Source organism: Ambystoma mexicanum, chromosome 2q (genome assembly GCF_040938575.1).
Source record: "Ambystoma mexicanum isolate Mex_15411 chromosome 2q, UKY_AmexF1_1, whole genome shotgun sequence".
Classification (NCBI taxonomy): domain Eukaryota; kingdom Metazoa; phylum Chordata; class Amphibia; order Caudata; family Ambystomatidae; genus Ambystoma; species Ambystoma mexicanum.
This window is the reverse complement of record NC_090924.1, coordinates 1,213,978,376-1,213,998,869: the sequence shown is the minus strand read 5'-3', so window position 1 is coordinate 1,213,998,869 and position 20,494 is coordinate 1,213,978,376. Positions and strand designations below refer to the sequence as shown.

General features: G+C 44.5%; 1 protein-coding gene across 2 annotated transcripts in view; it reads left to right on the top strand.

Moving 5' to 3' along the window:
* Positions 1–20,494, top strand: part of ANKMY2 (ankyrin repeat and MYND domain containing 2) — a 422,909-nt gene that overhangs the window by 77,475 nt on the left and 324,940 nt on the right. For both annotated transcript variants that reach the window (XM_069648608.1, XM_069648609.1), the window contains one exon: positions 3,343–3,441. In XM_069648608.1, coding sequence (XP_069504709.1) covers positions 3,343–3,441 — 99 coding nt within the window. The remainder of the gene's footprint in view (positions 1–3,342; positions 3,442–20,494) is intronic.

The following is a 20,494-nucleotide window of genomic DNA, read 5'->3' as shown; positions in this document are numbered from 1 at the left end:
GAGTCAGGGTTCTGGTTGGTCTTGAAAGAATATATTTGCACCGGGGTAGCCGGCACAGCCAATCTAGTTCTGTGGATCATGGGCTGAAACCTCCTGATCTTAACCCGCGTTCCACAGAACCCACAGGCTGCCTTCCCTGCCCCGCCATGTTGTAGCCACCCACGGGTGCATAACGCCACATTATATTGCTTAGAGTGTGCACATTTTCGAGCCTGAGTGCGGTGCATGGTCTTCCGAAGTCCGAATCTGTCTGAAACTTTGGTGGACTCCTGCTGGATCTCCAAAGACAATATTTGAATCCCTGAAGGCCCCTTACCAGAGTGCAGGACCGAGAGAGTGAGGAGAATGCGACCAGCAATATTCGTTCTTGATCTTGCTGCTGGAAAGAGCCGCCTGAATCTGTGAATAAACCTTTGCTGGCTCCCTCCTCTGACAACTGCTGCTGCATGGTCCCATCCAGTGTCCAGTTCTTTCGTCTCCAGACCAAGAAACCGGGTACTGGGCCCTGTGCTGCTGCATCATGAAGGCACCCACTCCAAAGTTCTTCTTTTCTCCGAAGGTACTGTGTGGGCTTTGGTAATACTTACCTTAAGTCTGGTGTGCAGCCTGTGAGGCTGAATGGGCGATTTGTGTGGTTGGGAGTTTGCCCATACCACTAGCCTATGCCTACTACTGGAACCCACGTAGGGAGCCTTCTCTGAAGTCCCTAAACACTTGAACTAACTCTGAAGCTAATACCTACTTGTTTAAGAAGATATCCTCTGGAGGATTGAGTTTACTGCAACTGGAACCTATCCTGACATGCCTACAGATGCCACATATACCACTAGGGTCCCTCTTCTGCCTCTGAGAAAACTCATGCTATAGATTAGGGAAGGACTGTATAAGATAAGGATTCTGTCTTGAAGTGTAACAAGTCAGTACTAGTTGCTAAACAAGTTTGTGTGGTAACTGTGTTTCTATGAAAGAAGACGTTACAAAGTGTCATAAGTTTATGCTTCCCTTTGAGTTGCATTCTGCCTCTATAAAAAGTATACAACTTTGAATGGGGGTTCCCCCCTTCTGAGAAGTAATAGATGTTGCTACATTTTAATATTCTGAACAGAGTGTTCCCAGCGCACCCGCTCCCGATGGCCGCCATAGAAAGGGAAAACAGACTGTTTTCGCTTTCCCGGCAGCCATTTTTAAAAAGTTTTTTTATTTTTTGGGGTTTTTTTTGTTAAGTGTTTCGGATTAGGAAAAAAAAGCAATTAGTATCCCGGTCTGACGGGCCGGGGTACTAATGGCAATAAGCCCCTCGACTGTGGGCCAATACCGCCGCAGGTAATGCCCCCGGGCTTTGTTAAGTAACTACGGCCCCGGGGGCATTACCTGGGGCGGTATTGGCCCGCAGTCTCGGGGCTTATTGCCACAATAATAGCTGACTGCCACCTTGAATATTTTGTAGGATTGACTAACCTTGACTACTGATTGTATTCTTAATACGGTTATACTTTGGGTTGTAATCCATAAGTAATTAGTTGATTTTTATGATTGTGTTTATATGATGTTGATAGTACTTACTACTTACCTTTCCCGAGATGTATCTTGGTCTACTTGTATTTAAATAAACCCTTTATTTGTACAGTACATAGTGTTTCTTTGGACCATAGTTATGCTACAATTTCTTTGTACCAAGCTACTGCCCTCACAAGAAATGCCTGGCTGCTCGCCATGCTACCACATTCTCATTTTGGACCCTTTAAAAGAAAGGTCTGAGCACTGAGGAGGGGTATCTGACTCTGGAAAATCTGTTATGATGAAGCGCTACGGTCGCCATTAGTGCTGAAACTGGATGGTATTTGTATAATTGGGCCTTGTTCAAGGCCATACCTATTTAATAAGAAATGGGGAAAATGGAGCAAGTTTAAAGTTCTTTTTATTCCCCTAAATGTATTGTGTGAATGTTAATCCCAGGTGACCCCCTCCATTCTGAAACTGCATAGCGACATTGATATGGAATGCACAAGTGAGGGGCATTTATATTTTTTCTTATAATGGATTTTTTTATTGACATTTCTTAGACATTAACATCGGGACACAACATTGTCCCCAACTTCCCCTTCCCGCCCCCCTCCCTCCCCACCGGTATTGGTTTCTCTGCAGTTCCTACTGTCCCATGTTTGCTTCGGGCTTAGCTTGTGAACATATCTAAGATACGAATGTTATGTGGGCACCATTGGAGCATGTAATCACTTTGCAGGTATTCTATGGTGTGTCCCCAGTCTGTAGCGAATCGCTGTCTGTTCCCTTGTAGGTTATACGTTATTCTTTCCATCGTTACATATGTCCATATCCTGTGGAGCCATTCTTGCATCGTTGGGGGGGTCTTTTGTTTCCATTTTTGTGCTATTGCCAACCAGGCCGCTATGAGGAACCCCATGAAGTTTCGTTTTTGTGTCTTGTTTAGAGTTCTATCTTTGGGATCCCACATTCCGCACATCCAAACTTCTTCTTCTAGGTTGTCCGTTCCCATGAACATTTCCTGCATCTTGTCTTTCACTTCCGTCCAGAATTGTTGTAGTTCCCGACAGTCCCACCAGATATGCCTCCAGGTGCCCACTGTGTCACATCCCCTCCAGCAGCTATCTTGGGTTGTCGGGAACATTTTGTGTAGCCTTTCCGGAGTGTAATGCCATTGGATCATCACCTTGATCCATGCTTCCTTTGTTTGAATTGCTCGCGTCCACTTGGGAATGATGTGCCATAGGTACGTCCATTGCGTGCTCGGGATTTGTTTCCCTAACGTGATTTCCCATTTTTTCATGTAGTACCATGTGATGTTTTCTTCTTGGACATTGATGAATTTGTAAAGAGATGAGACGAATTTCTTTTCCATTTATATTTTTTCAATAGAATCTGAAAACCATTCACTCAGGTTGGGGAGGTTGATCTGAAATTGTGTGCATTCTAAATTGGTGACACAGCTTCACTAAACCAAAACATGCAGGAATTTGATGTGATTCATTATGACCTTATTTTAAATGACACACACACAAAACATATATTGGAAAAGAGGGGGAGGAGGGCATGCAGCAGTTCCTTGATAAGTCTTTGTTGGTAATAGTGGGGAAAAATATGTATTATGCACACATTTTATCTGCAGTTTTAAGAGGTTACGAAGAATTGAATCGTGTTACTGTGGGCAGGTAAGTGGCTGCTGGTTGCTCTAATTGTTAGAATTTATTTGTTTGTTTTTAGAAGCATAGAGGGAAAACAAAAGTAAGCTATAGTTTCTGTCATGATGATTGTTGTAATATGTACTAAAGCCTAACTTGTGTGACTGTGTGCTCTTACATTTAGGCAAAAAAATAATTACTATGATGATGTTGGAGGCAGGAGCAGACACAGATGCTGTCAATTCTGTTGGAAGAACGGCTGCTCAGATGGCTGCATTTGTAGGTAGGTGTAAGATTGCAGTTTAGTTGTTAGATACTTTGAATCATGGACTTCCAGCACAACAGTTTTAAAAACCTGTTCAGTTTAAGAAGACATTGGGCCTCATTATGAGACCGGCAGCAGCTGTGCCGGTATCATTTTATTCTCGGCGCCCCAGGAATGGGCAATTACTGGGTCATTACGGCCCGCCTGACCCGGTAATTGCCCATTCTCGGGCACCAGGAAAAGAAATGCTCCCCATTCCCATTGAGCCGAATAGGGCTCAATGGGAATGGGGAGGCCGGATACACCGGCACCATTCAGGAATGGTGGCGGTGCATCCGACATGGTCTGCTCGCGGGTGCCGGTCCGCCCGCCAGGTCAGACCTGGTGGGCAAAAAGGCACCTGTGAGCAGAACTCAGTTTGCTGGTCCGGGAACAACTGTACCAGCAAGCTTACTGGTACCGTTGTTACTGGACCAGCAAACCTATAATGAGGCCCATTGGCATAAAAAGTATAGCAATCCTAAAACATGTGTTGGAAGTCTGAAATTTAAAAACTGTTATGTACTCCCCTAGCACACTGTTACATTATAATATTGAGTAGGCACTGCGAACTGCCGTATTTAATCAACTTTTTCTTGCCTAGGTGAGGCTTAAGGCTTTACTGCTCATGTCCTTGTGAGGAAGACTCTTTGCATAGTGTGCCGCTATGTTTGGATCCACATCTCTTGCTTCTTACGTGTTTCCCATGTTTGGCATATGTAAGCATGTTTTAGGTTCCAACTTTCTTAGGACAAGTTGCTTTAGCAGATGGTAGTCACACTATAAGCATGCTCACCTGCCTCAGACCGTGTGTGGACCTCTGAGGAGTATACCCAGCTCCACTAATGTACTGCTTAATTCTGTGCTTCCTGATAACACTAACTTACATGTGAGAACGCAGCTAGTATAAAAGTCTTGTATGGTGGGACTTTGTTCCCTGCTTGCATCATTGTTTCAGTATGATTCCTTGCCCTGTGTGGACCTCCCCTTTCGTTCAAATGCATGTGTTCCTTTGAATATAAGAGAACGGTGCATGTAGGGTATGAGAAAGGGAGGTTTTTACTTGCGTTGAAGTCTCATATTGTCGTTGGTTTGTTTTGTTCTGGTATTTGTTTTTACTAATGCGTTGTTCACCAATCCAACAGAATGATCAGTGGTCACTTTTCCAGGACAAACATATGGCATCAAAGAAACGCACACAGCTCAAATTGTCTATATTATATGAATAACCAGTAACTTGATAAGATGTATTTAAACCAATACGAAGAGCTTTGGGCAGAGGGTGGCGGCGCAGGAATGGGCAAAGATCACATCATCCTAGGAATTGTAATAGTGTACTACGTCTCAACAAAAGCATACTCCCTTTGCCAGTTTCCTTATAGGAATCCACACAGCATTGGGCAAAAGCAGCAGATTTCCTTTATTAAATTTTTTTTAATGGTGTTCCTCCAGGTTAATAAGAGTTGATGTAACCCATAAGGAGAAAATTGTCAATTTTAAAATGATGTTCCCTATTGTCATGCAATTGCATAAAACTTTACCTTCAAGTTTCTCTTTGTCGTATGATTTGGTGTTTTTCTGGGTCAAAAGCACAAAACAACTTGCATTTTCTTGCTTTTTGGGAGTTTTGGGCTTCTTCCTTGTAAATGGGCTGAGCGAGATTTCTCTTGAGAGCGTCTAGTGGGCCACTTCCTGTTTCCAGTATGCTAGTTAGAAATAGGACACCCAATGAAATGACTAGACTGCTGTGAGTTTTAAATGTGAGGGAGTAGTCTGGGAAACGGACTGTAGCAAGAGGTATCTGAAGATTGTCTTGCTTGGTATTTGCAATCCACAACATTCTGTAAATAGTGGACCGTTACTACATGTGTGCTGTGATATTGCCCAAATTAAATATGGCTGCCACGTTTTCCTTTCTGTACTATTCTTGAGATGCCATGCGGGGCATCACCCCTTTTTTCACTGTCCATTGTGCTTGCATGCCTAGTTAAAGTCAAGTTGTGGGTTCTTTCCTCCCATGTGGAATCCATTATTTGCCGTTTTTGTAATCTGATCAATCAGTAATTTCATATACTTGAGCATATGCCCCGAGCCGCGGGGTAGTACTGAGTCAGGTAATGCCCGGGGCCCATAGTTATAGACCTGAACGAAGCAAAAAACGTACCTGAATCCCCGGTGGGGGAGGAAGGCAACCTCCAGCCTGGCTGGCGGCTCGGAGTGGGGATGGACCCATTTCGAGCCTCCTTATTGGCTGAGGGGCTGCCACGCCCCCCACTGGGGACAAAAGAATGGAATCCCGGCCGAGGTATTCCGGGCGAGGTATGGACCTGGCGAGGGCCAATCAGAATGTTTCTTACATTCTGGTTGACCCTCGCTGGGTACTACTTCACAACATAAACTGGAATGTCTTAGCGAGTGACTTTCTTACCCAGTGCATGTGATAACGTGTGCAGGGGAGGAACAGTTAGGCTACTTTCATGAGGGCTTAGAAAGCATGGCTAGTAAGGATTGTCCTCCTACCCTGCTTGCTAGAGTGTAAGATCTACCACAGATGTAATCAAAATGCCCCCTGTGGCTTTGGACATTGTTGTGATTCCAAATACTGCTGTAACCAGTCTAAACCTCTGGCGAGAGTTAGTTCTTTGTGCTTGGCATAAGGGAAACTGCTATCCCTTACTGTTGGACAACAAAATTGTCATGGGCCTTAGAAAATCATGGAATCAAGTCTTATTAACTTTGTTAATTATTACATTTAGATGTTGTGAATAAATGCCCTATACAGTTTAAACGTGTAATCCAACATTTACTTGAACATTATAAATAATACTGTTGTAAAAAAACAGTCTGCAATAATGTAATTGGCTATACCGCTAACATCGTACTCCTGTTCCCTTCTAGGAATCTAAATCTTAGACGGGCACAATATATATAGCCTCCCAAAATCTACCACGGTGTAACCATAATTATACCCAATTGTGCTGTCGGAATTGGCGAGCAAGTAGACGGGTGTTATTCTATTTACTGTAAATCCATGTGTTAGGTCAAATTTTCATAATATGCCAAATCACCTTCACCTGTGAGGCTCCAGCACTTTTTGCTGGATTTGAAGATTTGTTTTCTGTTACTGAGTGAGTGGGACCCTTGCCCCCCTCCCCCACTCACCCTTTCTTTTACTCTTATCTATGGAAGTCATTTTGTGTGTCTTTTCAAACTTTATTATTGGAATCATACATTCCTATACCTTTAGTACACAGCACTTTTTGTGCATGTTGCTGGGGAGCCTTTGGGATTCCCTTTATTTTCCCTTATTCTCCTTGTGTGAACTAATGTTCCCAAGGGTAGATGGATACTTTTGATCCCTTGTAGATTTGATATTGTGAGATCAGCACACCCCACCATATGTGGAGTGCTGTGGGGTTACCCTATATCCCCTTTCTCACTGCTGCTGTAACATTTGTATTCAGTGACAAGCCTACCTGATTGATTGGTGCCAGTGGACGTGTTCTACTGACTTTTTTTGTCGTTTTTACCCGCAGGCTGTGTCCACAGCCCCGGTAATGGACAGAAGGGTCACCATTGACCCCAAACTGTGGCTGTATTTATTTTTTTTATTTATTTATTTATTTATTGCCATTTCTTGTGTGCTTGTCCTTTCTTGTTCCTTCTCCTGCTGTGCTGGGTGAGCGGGATCCTGGTTTGACTTTTTGTCTTCGGCAGGTATCCCTTGGGTAGCCCACACAGTCTCCAGAGTGTCTATGAAGACTGAAATGAGTGAGGAGTCCGAAACTCTACAGTCCTTTGTCTTCTAGCATGCCTGCATGGAACCAGTCCTAACTGGCAGGCTGGCTGTCTTCAAAAGGACAGCCACCTCTCAAAGTTTGAATGTAGCATGAGTGCTGATTGGCTGGGTTCATGGATAAATGGCCTGGATCTGGAAGCTGAACACTAGTCGACCACTGGGGCTGAATCTGATGAGCAAGAAGAGAAGATGGGTGTAGCTTCTTCTAGCGACTAAAGATGCCTGCTGAGTAACTGACTGTGCTTACCCTTCCTTCAATACGACTGAAGAGTCCTGAAGGTGACGACTCCGACCCTTAGGCTGGTGGCACCAATCAGTCTCAGGAAGAACTGCATTTCGAGCCATCCCATGATGAGCTGTGACCTGGCTGGGCTGCAAACTGCCAATACCCTGAGGCTGAGGTCTGTGCATAGTCTTCCGAAGAACAAATCTTGCAAACACTTTGGTAGACTCCTGCTGGACCTCCAAGAGCAAGATTCCATTCCTTGCAGTCCCCTCCCCAGAGTGGTGGACTGAGGAAGCGAGACTAATCTATCGGACATGAACTGTTCTTCATCTGGTGTCTTGAAAAGGGCGGCAAAACCACAATGCCATGATAAGCACCAAAGAATCCTTTACTGGAAGCCTTTCTTCTTGACTACTGCTGCAATCTCACATCCAGTGTCCTTTCTTTTGTCTGAAGACCAAAAAGCTAGAGACTGGGTCCTGTAGCTGCTGCATCTGTATGCAACTTCTTCACTGCTGAGGCACTCTATGGTGCCAAGAGTATCGCAGAACCGATTTGTAAGGGTAGCATGATTGACTGTATCAAAGGCAGAGGAAATTTCAATAAGGATGAGAACAGAAGGAGAGTTGGAATCGAGATTAGAGAGCAAGTCTTCACTGGTGTTCAGGAGTGCAGTTTTTGGCCTCTGGCAGCTCTGACGCCAGACTGGTGGTTGTTAGGCAGAGTTTGTATGCAGTACCCTTTGGGACCACTATACACAACTAGGACTACTGGTGTAAGCCAAACCAACCGTTGGTATAAGTCTGTACTACAGTTTTGTGGCAGCGCTGCTGATCAGTCAGGCTTATCTCAAAGAGGGAATGTGAGCTGTAAGGGTGTTACATAGATGTCTTTAATTACAAGTATTCAAATAGACTCTTATACTCAAGGTTTCTTGGTAAACCACTTATTAATTTATTACAGTCAGTTAGAAAACTTTCACTAGAAGGAGGCAATCTATATCGCACAAAAATATACTTCAGTACTTCACAATATCAGGTTCTGAGGGATTTAAACTACTTTGAAGGAGGAGCAAAATGGCATTGAGAGCATTTGAAGAAGGAGCAAAAGGCATAAATTAATAAAACAAATATTACAGTTACTCTTAAACAGTGCAAATAGTTTATTCCCCAGTGGAGTTGATTCAATGCAATAGGTTAGGCCAAACGCAATGGACTAAAGCCTTGTATAGGATAAAGCAGTTCTGGAAGTTAAATGGAAAAGTCTTTGCCAAAGTTCTCCGAAGTAGTTTGTAAGATTCATATGTTGGATCACAAGCTGACTAGGCCTGTAAGTTGCCAAACTTCCAAGCACTTTCGCAGTGAGAGTTAAGTTCTCTCGGTCAGGTTTTCACAGTACCTTACAATGAAGAAAAAGATGCAGTTGAAGATGTCTGTTCCTGGCTGTTCCTGCAGTTACTGAGCTAGTCGTGGGGACAAGAGGGAGGACGTCGGGGAACTCTTGCACTGCACGGCGACTGGTCAAAAAGCTGGCAAAGGCAAATCTTCAATTCTGGTAGCTGTCGTCAAGCACACAAACTGGTGTCCTACTCCCTGGCTATGCGGTTTCCTGCAGCACTCTGAGGAAAATACAACCAGCTCCGAGAATGGTATCCAGGTGGCTTACGAGTTTATTGGTTCCACCGACTCAAAGGGAGAAGTCGTCCTTGAAGGGCTTCTCTGTTGAGATGAACTTGGCAATTCGGACCTGCAGCAGGGCTTCACCGGTGGGCAAACCAAAGGTCCATGAGTTGCAGCAGCCGTCCTCTTCCAGCTTGTCTTCGATTCTTTCGTTCCAGTGGTCGACTCTGCCTTCCAAGCCAAGAGACTCGCCTTTCAAACAGTTTTCTCCCTTTCATTCCAGCCTAGCTGCCACTCACCCAGCAGGGTGGCTGTCCTTGCCGGACAGTCAGTCAGCCAATCACGGCCGATTGCATTTGTGTCTCTTAGGAGACTAAGCACAGGGAGTTTCGGACACCTCCCTCACTTCCTGGCCACCCCAGACACTCGGGCGCCAGAGGCGGTCTTCAGTCCTGAAGCCCGCCAAAGGCGTAGGAACAAAGGGACCAAACCTGGTTTGGCATGAAGAGACAAACTCTAGAAGGACCTTTCCAAAAAGAAATGCCGAAGAAAGAATACTGGGACCCGTTTAAACAAAGGAGGCTCAGACGCCATCTTGAAAAACATGGCTCCCGCGATTTAACGCTATCGGGATAAATCGTGGTAGTTCGTTGTAAAACCACTGCCACCAGCCATTGCGAGAGGAAAGGGTAGCATTTGACTGCTACATGAGTTTCTAGACATAGGGGATAATAAGTCACCCCTCCAGCACTCTATTGTAAGATAGGTTGTGCTGGGTCTAGGAATTTGGAAAAGACTAGTAAAGTCAATTTCACATTACTTTCTCTTTGAAACAGTAGTTTATCCCAGAGAAGGTATTTTAAACCTTGGACAGCCTAAAATGCTTTCCTGTGTCACTGTACTGAGGGTACTGTGTGACACAAATGAAAAGATGATGCCTATGTAGTTGTCTAAAACTCCATAATCAAAGAACACAAGAGTAAAACGCACATCAAATATATGAAGGAGTGGGGAAAAAAGGCTTGCACTCTCTCCAGGTAAAAAAATCAAGTCCTCAAAATCCAGCAAAGCTGCTGGAAGGTCTCCAAGGTGAAGGGAATTAGCACATTTATGAGAATTCTCCCTAACAGTGGTTGTGGAGACAACCAACAGATTCAGTGTGGTAGATAAGGTGTGAGATGGCTAGCTTCTCCAAGAGTTGGCTCAGGAAGTGGATAATGGAGATAGGGCAGCAGTTAGTCAGACGGAAAGGGTCAGCAGAAGCCTTCTTGAGGGGAGGGTGCACAAAGTGCTTGAAAAGTGAGGGAAAAGATCCAGTGGCAAAGGAGTGATTGCAGAAATCAGCCAAGGCTGGAGCAAAGCAGACAGTGTTTTCCTTGATAGTTCTGGAGGAGCAGGGGAGCACCTGTTTGGATGAGACTTTCATAGAGCGGACTTGTCTAGTAACCTCATCAGGTGATATGCGGAGAAAGAGAAGAATAGTAGGGAAGGGGAGGGAGTCCAAGAGAGGCCTGAGAGTGGACGAGGGAGAAGGGAGTGGTGTCTTGGAGAGTGAGGACAGGATGTTCTGAGTTTTAGTGATGAAGTGAGAGGCCATTGCAGTGTAGTGGGCCAGGGAAGGCAGGGGAGAAATGGAGACTGTAGTAGGATTGGCGAGTTCCTCGCAGATTTTGAAAAGTTCAGCCCCGTTGTTAGTGGCCTCAGAGATGCATGCTTGATTTTAGGACCTCTTCTTCGAGCAGATGGAGAGTCTGTATTGCCTTTGGAGCAGGCAGCATGCCAGTTTGTCCGAGGATGTGCTCGAAGCCTGCCACTTCCGGTCAACAGCTTTGCACTTGCATTTCAGAGAGGCCAGGTCGGAGTCATACTAGGAGTTGCACTTGGTACCAGGCTTCATGTGAATCTTCATGGCTGGGGCAAGGATGTTGAGGGTGTTGAAGATGGCTAGTTGAAGCTTATTAAGGGCTATGTCAGAGTGAGAGTCAGTAAGGAGTTTGGGGAGGAAGTGAAGGTGGCCGCAAAAGCAGCAACTGACACTTGCATCATAGGTCGAATGAGCGAGAAAGACACTGGCAGTGCAGGTCGGATCTTAGCCGGGGGACCCAGGAGCTCCAGGTGAGAGGACAGGAGATTATGATCAGACCAGGAAAGAGGAATAGTGAGAGCGTTGGAGATGGGGATGTCAGCAGAGATGAGAGCATCAAAGGTGTGTCTGGCTGAGTGTGACGCACCATAGGGAAGAATGGAGAGACAAAGAGTCAGAGGCTGCGGAACAGTCCAGAGGCTGCATCAGGGGAGTAAAGGTGAATATTGAAGTCTCAGAGGAGGAGAAGCTTGGAGGCGGAGGCCAGGAGAGAAGAGGGGAGGTTGAACCATTCTGAGAGGAAGAGGGTGACCGGGCCAGGTGGCCTGGAGATGGTGGCAAGAGTCAGCGAGAGGATAGGAGAGACACCAAGTCTGCAGATGAGGCATTGAAAGGAGGAGTAGGACTGAGTGGGCATGATAGTAGCATGGACCCATTCAGGGAAGATCAGGGCCACTCCGCCCCCGGACTGGTACGGCCTGGGCTTGGAGAGGATATTGTAGCCCTCTGGGAGTAGTGTCAAAACCTGTGACCGAGATGGCCATGAACCATGTCTCGGTGAGAGCAAGGTGGTCGAGATCCTCAAGGAGGTGGCAGATGTCAGAGGAGTGTTTGACTGCAGAGCGATAGTTGAGGGTAGCTAGGTGGACCTGGTTTCCACTTTACAAAGTCTTCCGAGGAGGGGTACAGGAATGTGGTGACCTGTCGGTGGGGGAAGAGGGGCCACAGCGGAGGCAGAAGGACAGAAGGACTGGCGGGAGAAGCGAGGAAGTTGATGAGAGATGGAAGACTCCTATCAAGAAAGAGGAAGTTGGGCTGAGAGCCCTGGGCCATGACAATGCCATTTAGGTAGACATTAATGATGGCCTTAGAGGAACGGAAGTATGCCAAGAGTACTTCCCAACGGGTGGCACCATTAATGGTAGAGGAAGAGAAAGGGTAGAGCACTGTGACCATATGGGGAATCCAAAGGTCCTGAGAGGCAACGACAGAGGATGTCGGCGATGGGCAGTCGTGGATAGGAGACCAGGAGAATCCTTCTTGACATTTTTCCTTCCAGACTTCAAAAGAGAGATAGGATAGGTGATAGAGTAGCAGTTAGAGAAGATAGAGGAGACAGAAATCAGCTAAAGTCCAACGAAGGGCTTCATAAATCCATATCTGAGGCAGTACAAAATCTCCACTCTTAGTATACGGCTATTCCACCTGAGAACATTTGGTAGAGTAGACAGAGCAACCAGGCTTATCTTAGGAGGGAGAGAGGGCTGTTGGTCAGTACAAAGAAATTGTCGCATACGTATGGTTCAAAGAAACACTGATACACTAAGTATTGTAAAAATAATGGTTTATTTTAAATACAGTAGGCCAAGTTGAATCTTGGGGAAGTAAGTACTATTCACATAAGTTATAAACACATCTATAAAAAACAACTCAATACGTATGGTATACAAACCAGGGTATAACCCTATTAAGAATAGCTATAGGCAGTTCAAGATGAGTCAAACCTAAAGTTATACATTCAGAAAGGCAATATGCTGTTCTTCGGGGCAGGGGAGGGCGTGGGGGGAGGGGGGGTATTACACCAGGTTCGTTATTTTTAGATTACAATAACTAATTCAAGGGTAGTAGACCCTATTGGTCGTAATGAACTGTGTTATTCAGTTACAGAATCACTTAATTGGACCAACACTGTTACATATGTTGCAAAATATCCTTGTAACTTTCTTTTATTAGGAACAGATATAGTTACACCACAAGTATTTCTTTTAAGAACACAGTTAAGAGCTAATGAAGTAACTCGTATACTTTCTGGAGGGGCCTTAAGCTATTGAAGGATAAGTATTAACACAGTAAACTATTTTAGAAGTGCACTAAGCAGTTCAGGCAAAGCAAAACCCATTACAGTTCAGGAAGAGCAACAGCTGTTCAAAATCATTATAACCTATTCGTATTTACACTAGAACACTATTTCTGTCCACTGAAAAGATGGCTATACCAAGGATACTTTTCAGAAGTGTAGGATATAATGCTAAGCTAAGTAGGAACTTTATGACCATTTTAGAAGTGCTCTACAGCAGTTTTGGGAAATTATACATTAGGTAAGTAAGGAACCTATTATACTTTTAAGAATGGCATTCAGCAATTCATAGGTAAGTAAGAACTTGTATACTTTTCAGAGGGTCTACAAGCAACTCAAAGACAAGTATTAACTCCAAGACTGTTTTAGAAATGCAATAAAGCAGATCAGGGAAAGCAAAACTCAATAACAGACCTTTAGAAAGACACAATGTATTTATTTTATTTTTTGGATTTGTATAGTACACTACAGCCCACGGGCATCGAGGCGCTATAAGGAGAAGTAAGAAGGCTTGATTCAGGGTTACAGGAATGCAAGGCTTGATTCAGGGTTACAGGAATGCGGCCCAACAAAGTAATACGTAGTACAGATTGTTTTGTTACATGCTCAATTGTTTCATTACATAGTACAGTGGATGAACGTTACACTGAAGCAGACACAGAGATGCATATGGCATGGAGTGAAGACCATTCAAACAAAGAGCCTCGTCTTGATGGCCTTCCGGAATGCTGCATGAGATTAGATCGTCTTCATCTAGGCTGGGAGGGTGTTCCAGAAGGTTGCGGCCATAGTTGAGAAGCTGGTGCCACCTGCACGCACTCTGCGTTTGTTTTGTTTATTTTATTTATGTTGCGCACCTGACCCAGAGGTAATTGGGCACTGGTAGGACATTAATGGTTACATGGCAAAGTATAGCCAGTTGTGTGCATGAGAGATACAGTTTAAACAGTCAACAGTAAGATTACAAAGGTAGGTATATACATATTATACAGTGAACATTAAGGTCATAGCAATAATACAGGGCAACATATGTACAAATTAAGCAGTCTCACAAGGTCAGTGGTATCTCAACTGTGGTGTTTGTTTTATTTAGTAACCATGTTATAACATGGCTTTTGAATTTGTTGAATGCTTGAATCGTTTGAATATTCTGAGGGAGAGTGTTCCATAGCTGGGCGGCTAATACCGGGAAGCTAGTACCACCAACTCTTTTTAGATTATATCTGGGCACCACCAGGCATGGTATGTTAGATGATCTAGTGGTTCTGTTGGACACTTTCCATGTGAACTTGTCTGTGAGATGCGGGTGGGGGGGGCTTGGTGGTTAAGCGCTTTGTGAGTGAGGCAGATAGTTTTTAGGTCAATTTTATCATGTATAGAGAGCCACTTGTGTTGCTTTCTTATTTCTGATATGTGCTCTCTTTTGGGAATATTTAACGCTGCTCTGAGTGCGTTGTTTTGCATGATCTGCAATTTATTTAGAATGGCTTTATTGGCACCTAGGTAGAGACTGTTACAGTAATTCAATTTAGTTTGTATAAGCGCTCTCGCCAGTGTAAGGCAGCTTATGGGAGATAGTAAAGGTCTGCAGGCTCTAATCAGCTTGCCGGTGTAGGCAGTGGCGGATGAGGTCATGTTTATCTGTTTGGTTAGGTTAGACTGGGCATCGAGGTAAAAACCTAGAGTTTTTACATGTTTGGCTACGGGTATATTATACCCATCAATGAGGATGCTTGTATAGCGGGCGCTTAGTTTGAGCAGGTTGTTAGGTGAGCCAACTAGGAGTAGCTCTGTCTTATCATTCAGGTAGAGGCCATGTGTGGCCATCCATGCCTGAATGATGGTGTAGACTTAATTGATCTGTGCAACATCTAAGTCATGAGTTCCTGATGGGGGTAGGAGTATCTGGGTGTCATCCGCATAATTTGTGTAGGTGACACCCAGACGGTCCAATTTGTCAAATAGTGGCTTTGTAAAAATGTTATGCAAAGTGGGCGAGACGCATGATCCTTGGGGGACTCTGCAGGGGATGGGATCGGCAGCTGCCGAAGGTGAGAACCCACGCATTGTTCTGTTTGCGATGAAATATTGGATCCAGAAGACTGCAGAAGTAGAGAAGTGAGCTGCTGATGATGGGTGGTCACAAAATATATAATGATGCACCAGATCAAAAGCCGCTGAGAGGTCCAGAAGGAGTAGGGTGGCCATCTTACCTTTATCTTTCAGTTCATTGATCTGGCTCTTGAGGTCAACAAAGGCGGTTTCTGTGCCATGCCAGATTGACAGATTCCGAGTAGTTTGTGGGTTTCAAGATAGTCTTTTATTTGCAAGTAGGCAATTCTATCCAAGATTTTCAGTAAAAATGGGACTGTCGTAAATGGTCTATAGTTGGTGGGTATAGCCGGGTCAAGGGTCTGTTTCTTTAGTAGCGGTAGAACCCAGGACTGTTTGAGGTTACTTGGGACGGAGTTACTAGAAAAGGAGGAATTTATGAGCTTCATAATGAAAGGGGCTAGGTCTCTGGCTGCATCTTTTATAATCTGAGCCGGGCAACTGTCGCCCTTGCAATTGGACAGTTTAAGAGACGCAATCATTTTTTGAACTACCGGTATGGTAACTTTTTTAAACATGAAGCCTGAGTTAATGTGTGAGGTGGGGGCAGGTACTGGATGTTGACTGTAAATTGGGATCTTTTGTCGGCTATTTTGATCTGAAGTCCTTTAATTTTGTTGGAAAGGGCGTTTTGTATACTGGTGCACCAGGCTTTATCCTTGGTGCAAGTGTCTGGCGGGGGGGTTGGGGTTCTATAGTTCTCTTAGGATGTTGAATAATTCTTTAGTACTGGAACTGGCTTGGGCTCTTCTGTCGTTGTAGGTTTCTTTTTTGGACTGGATCATCTTATCATGGTAGAGTGATGGTAGACTTAGTGGGTACTTCGGAGGTGGTGATGTCTAATTTGATACAGAAGTGGTCTGACCAGGGAATGGGAGAGATTTCTGAGACGAGGATGGAACAGTTGTTATGAGAAACCCAGTCAAGCGTACAACCTTTGATATGGGTTGGCTTGGAGATGGCTTGGGTAAACCCTAGAATGGTTAGTGCTTTTTGCAAGGCGGAGGCGTTTCGCGTGGTTCGGGTCATCAAGCCCAAGATTGAGGTCACCTAAGAGCAAGACTTTGGACGACTTTTTGAGGTTATCTGATAATGCGTGGATGAGTGCCTTGTGGAAATCGGTAGAAGGACCTGGAGGGCGGTAGACAAGATGGAAGGTAATGGTACAGTTAGGCGAGAGCTTGAGTAGGAGGTAGTCCGAGTTCTGACCCAGTTCCCCTTGAATTCTCCTACTGGTAAGCGTGTCTCTGGCAATGACAGCCACACCACCTCCTCTTTGCCCAACCCGATCTTGCCTAAATATGGTGTATCCACAAAGGACAGCAAGGGAGAGGGCAGGGACAGAGGTCTCGTGTAGCCACGTTTCGCAGAGAAAGAGTAGGTCAAGCTTGTCCTTAATGATAAGGTCGTGCACATCTAGTGTGTGTGTGCTGGTAGCGAGCAGGAGTTCACCAGAGCACATTTCAGAGCGATATCTGAGAAGCTGGATGGGCTGGCCGATGAGGGGGGCAAGGTGGGCACATATTCAAGGGCTGTGGCAGGTAAAACAACATTGACATCACTAGGCAGTGTTAGGTGTGGGGCTGCAGGCAAAACAACATTAACATCGCTAGTCAGTGTTGGTTGAAGGGCAATAGCAGGACACGTAGTATGCTGGAGTTTGGCTACACCATTGTGCATAGAGTACGTTCGCAGGCAGAAAACCTGATTCCGAAGCAGTGTTATTGTTTGTGCCGGATTGTTGAAAGTTTGAGCCAGAGCTTCTGTTGGGCGATTTGTTCGCTCTGGCGATGGTTAAATTTGGTTAAAGCTTTTAGACTCATTTACTTTAGAAATGATAAAACTCTACCAACAATATTGCTTTTTAGAAGAATGAAACCCAATTCAAAGCTAGTAAAAATAACTTCTATATTATTTAAAGGAGCAAAAAGCAAATTAAAGGTAAGTATCAACTTCAGGGAGACTTTATAACTTACTCTGTTACTCAACTCATTTACAAGTAGGTATTTTCAACACTTGTTATAGATTTAAAAACAGAAGCCTTATCATCAAAGTTCTTCTGTTATTCTAGAGCATGAGTTTTCTCAGCGGCAGAAAAGGGACCCTATTGGTCTAGGAGCCAGTTGTAGGCAGGTTAGGATAGAGTTCAGTTGCAGGAAAGTCAAGAGTTTCAGAGGATATCTCGTAAGTAACTGCTTCAGAGTTAGTCAAAAAGTGGTTAGGGACTTCACAGAAAGCTCCCTATATGTGTTCCAGCATTAGGCCTGAGCGAATGGTATGGGAAAACTCCCACCAACACGAATCGCCCACTCAACCTCACAGGATTCACACAGGAAAGTGAGAAATGGGATACAGTGTATCTCCCCAGCACTCTGTACATGTTGGGGTGTGCTGGTCTCACTATATAAAATGTAAAGGGGATGGGAACACCACTTTACTTCTTGGCAACAGTAGTTCACCCAAGATCTAATAAGAAAAATGACAAAAGGAACCCAAAAGCAACCAGGCACCACTGCATTTAAATGCTGGGTGCTAGCATAGTACATCAGTCGGTCCAAAAGTCATAGGAAACTATGTCCAATCACATACTATGGTGAGACATAAAGAGGTCACCCATAAAAAGAGTAAAAGACTAGGTATGAGGGGGTAGGGGGATACCTAGGGGCAAGTCCAAGCAAAAGGTTCTGGGGTTGACTCAGGTCAGGAGGAATGATCATAAATATGAAAATCTTATCAAACAGTACTTACCTACAGCTCCCATCCCCCTCCTAAGATAAGCCTGGCTGCTCTGCCATGCAACCAGACACTTGAGTAGTACAGACGTATACTTGAAGTTGGGGCATGTATAACAAGGGATAGTTTTAAAGTCTTACCATGGGTAGACCTTTACGAAAACTCCCCTAACGCCTTGAAATCGAAAGGACAACAACATGCTCTACTAAAGGACTCTGCCTCTTAGAACAATTACCTAAAACAATGAAAAGCCACCAGTTTTTGAATACATCTAAGAGTTGAAGTCCATCTCCTGGGTTCCTCCCTTCCATCTACCAGTTCGTGTATGGGTCCACTTAACCTGGCTAGGGAAATGCATGGAGGAGCAGACCTTTTGAAATGTTCTTTTCCCAGACTTGCATCGCACCATGGCTAAATCATGACCACGCTTGGGTTTCAAAGACCATGGAAAAGAAAACCTGTTATGAGAACTGTATTAATAGTACATTTTATTCAGGTTTCAAAATTAGAGACGCAGGGTAAAGTGAGAATTTGATCAAATGCCCTTATGTTACAGGGAAGGTGCAGATGAAAAAAACTATCTGCAAAGCTTCTAGCCCTTTCTCTACTCTTCCCAGTAGGTGTAGTCTGCAACCTTGTGTGTAATCTGCACACCAGGATTTTTTGGATGCTCTTGCAAATACTTCTTTAAAGCTTATTTTATGGGCTTTATTTTAACACTGGTCCTGCAGTGTCCTTGTATACTCTTCTTTTAGACCAGCAGGCTGCTATTTCCTATTCTTTAAAATTGTTTTTTCTAAAAACAGTTGAAGTGAGTGACACTGATCTCCTGGGTCATGATCTCAGCCCCTCCCACAACAAACTTAATCAGCTGGCTGGGCACATTATTATTTAAGTAAACTAATAAATGAGTCCCTCCTATAACCAACCAGATGATTGATTCATATGCTTAATATTGATTCTTGTGTAGATAACCAGATGATTGACCATGATTGCTTCCAACATTTCTCTGTGTGCATGCCCTTCACATGTAGAAAAGAGAATTATCTAGGAAAATCCATCATGTTTGTTTTAGTTATTAAAGAGGCTAAATCAAAAGTATTCCCGCTGACCGATAACACACGTGCCCCTACAGACGTGAGGGGATTCAGATGGGCCTGCACAAGTTTACATACATGGGCATATTGGTTTCCCGCTCTCACCGCTTCCTGCTTGCTGATAGTCATGAAACTTACATAGACACGTTGGCTTCTAAGCTACATCTTTGGGCAAAATGTTCTATATCATTATATGGCAGACTTTCATTGCTGAAAATGATTGTAGTTTCCAAATGACTGTATTATTTCTGCAATAAAGCGGTTTGGCCTGGCCGAGTTTTCTTAGATAAAATGAGTTCCCTGGCAATCAATTATACATGGTGGGGGCTAGTGCCTCAAGCATGAAATGGGAGGCGCTGATCGAACCATTTGAGCGGGGTGGCCAAATGCCCCCAGGTCTTCGAGTTATACTACATTGCTTCCCAGGTGCAATATGCTGGCTACTGGTACTCCTTGCGTGACACCCCAATACACTGACTCTCGAAACTTATAGCGCCTCTCCCATGAATTTGAAATCTATTATCCTGCCAACTCAACATTCCGACTCCTGTTCGTTCGATCCGGTCTACACGACTGTGAACGCCTGGTCAAGACTATATAAAAGATTAGAGGTAGCAACACCATATTGTGGATCGATTCCCTTGTGGAGATGTCCAGGTCTCCCTCCGACTTTCTCCAAAAACATTGAGGGGGTGGGATGCTGGGGAGGAACTAACACTTCACGATTTCTTCCCTGACGGGAAGTTTGTCACACTCCAAGATTTCACTGTCAAATCGGGCAACAACCCGCCCTGAATACTTCAAAATTTCAGAATGCGGACGGCTTTTCGTTCCCGATGGCCCTCATTCCCAGTAGAACCGAATCCCTGTACTGCTTTGGAGTTGCTGGTGACCACCAAATACCCCACAAGGCTAGTGTCCAGACTATATAAGGCCTGTTGGTCTGTTCAACCATCCATTAATAGGACCAAAGGGAAATGGGAAAAAGACTTGGGCATAACAATCCACGAGGAACATTGGCTGCACTGGTGCTGCCTGACAAAGGAGGTCTCCCTGAGTGCCCGTTTTAGGCTTCTACAATTCAAGGTGCTCAACCAACTACATTACACACCTGTAAATGACTCCAAAACAAATTCTCACCAGCTATTAGTCCCAATTGTACAAAATATCGCTCCGAGTCGGCGGATTCCCTGCATATGTATTGCGGCTGTCCTCGGAATGTCCAGTTCTGGCCGACAGTCGCTGAAGTGCTTTGTGATCTCACTGGGATTCCACCTATGCGGTTTCCCCCCGCCCCCATAAATATTTATTGGGAAGGTTCATGTAAAAGTTTGCCGACTCTTCAACTTGGGTTGCCTAAGTGCCAATGCATTCTGAGATATTGTAAATTCAGTGCTGCTCCCACAGTTGATGAATGGCTCAAGGAACTAGCCTATATTAATAAGAGGGAAGACAGTTATATTTCACTAACTGTGCCCAGCTGCAGACCCAAGGACATATGGTGC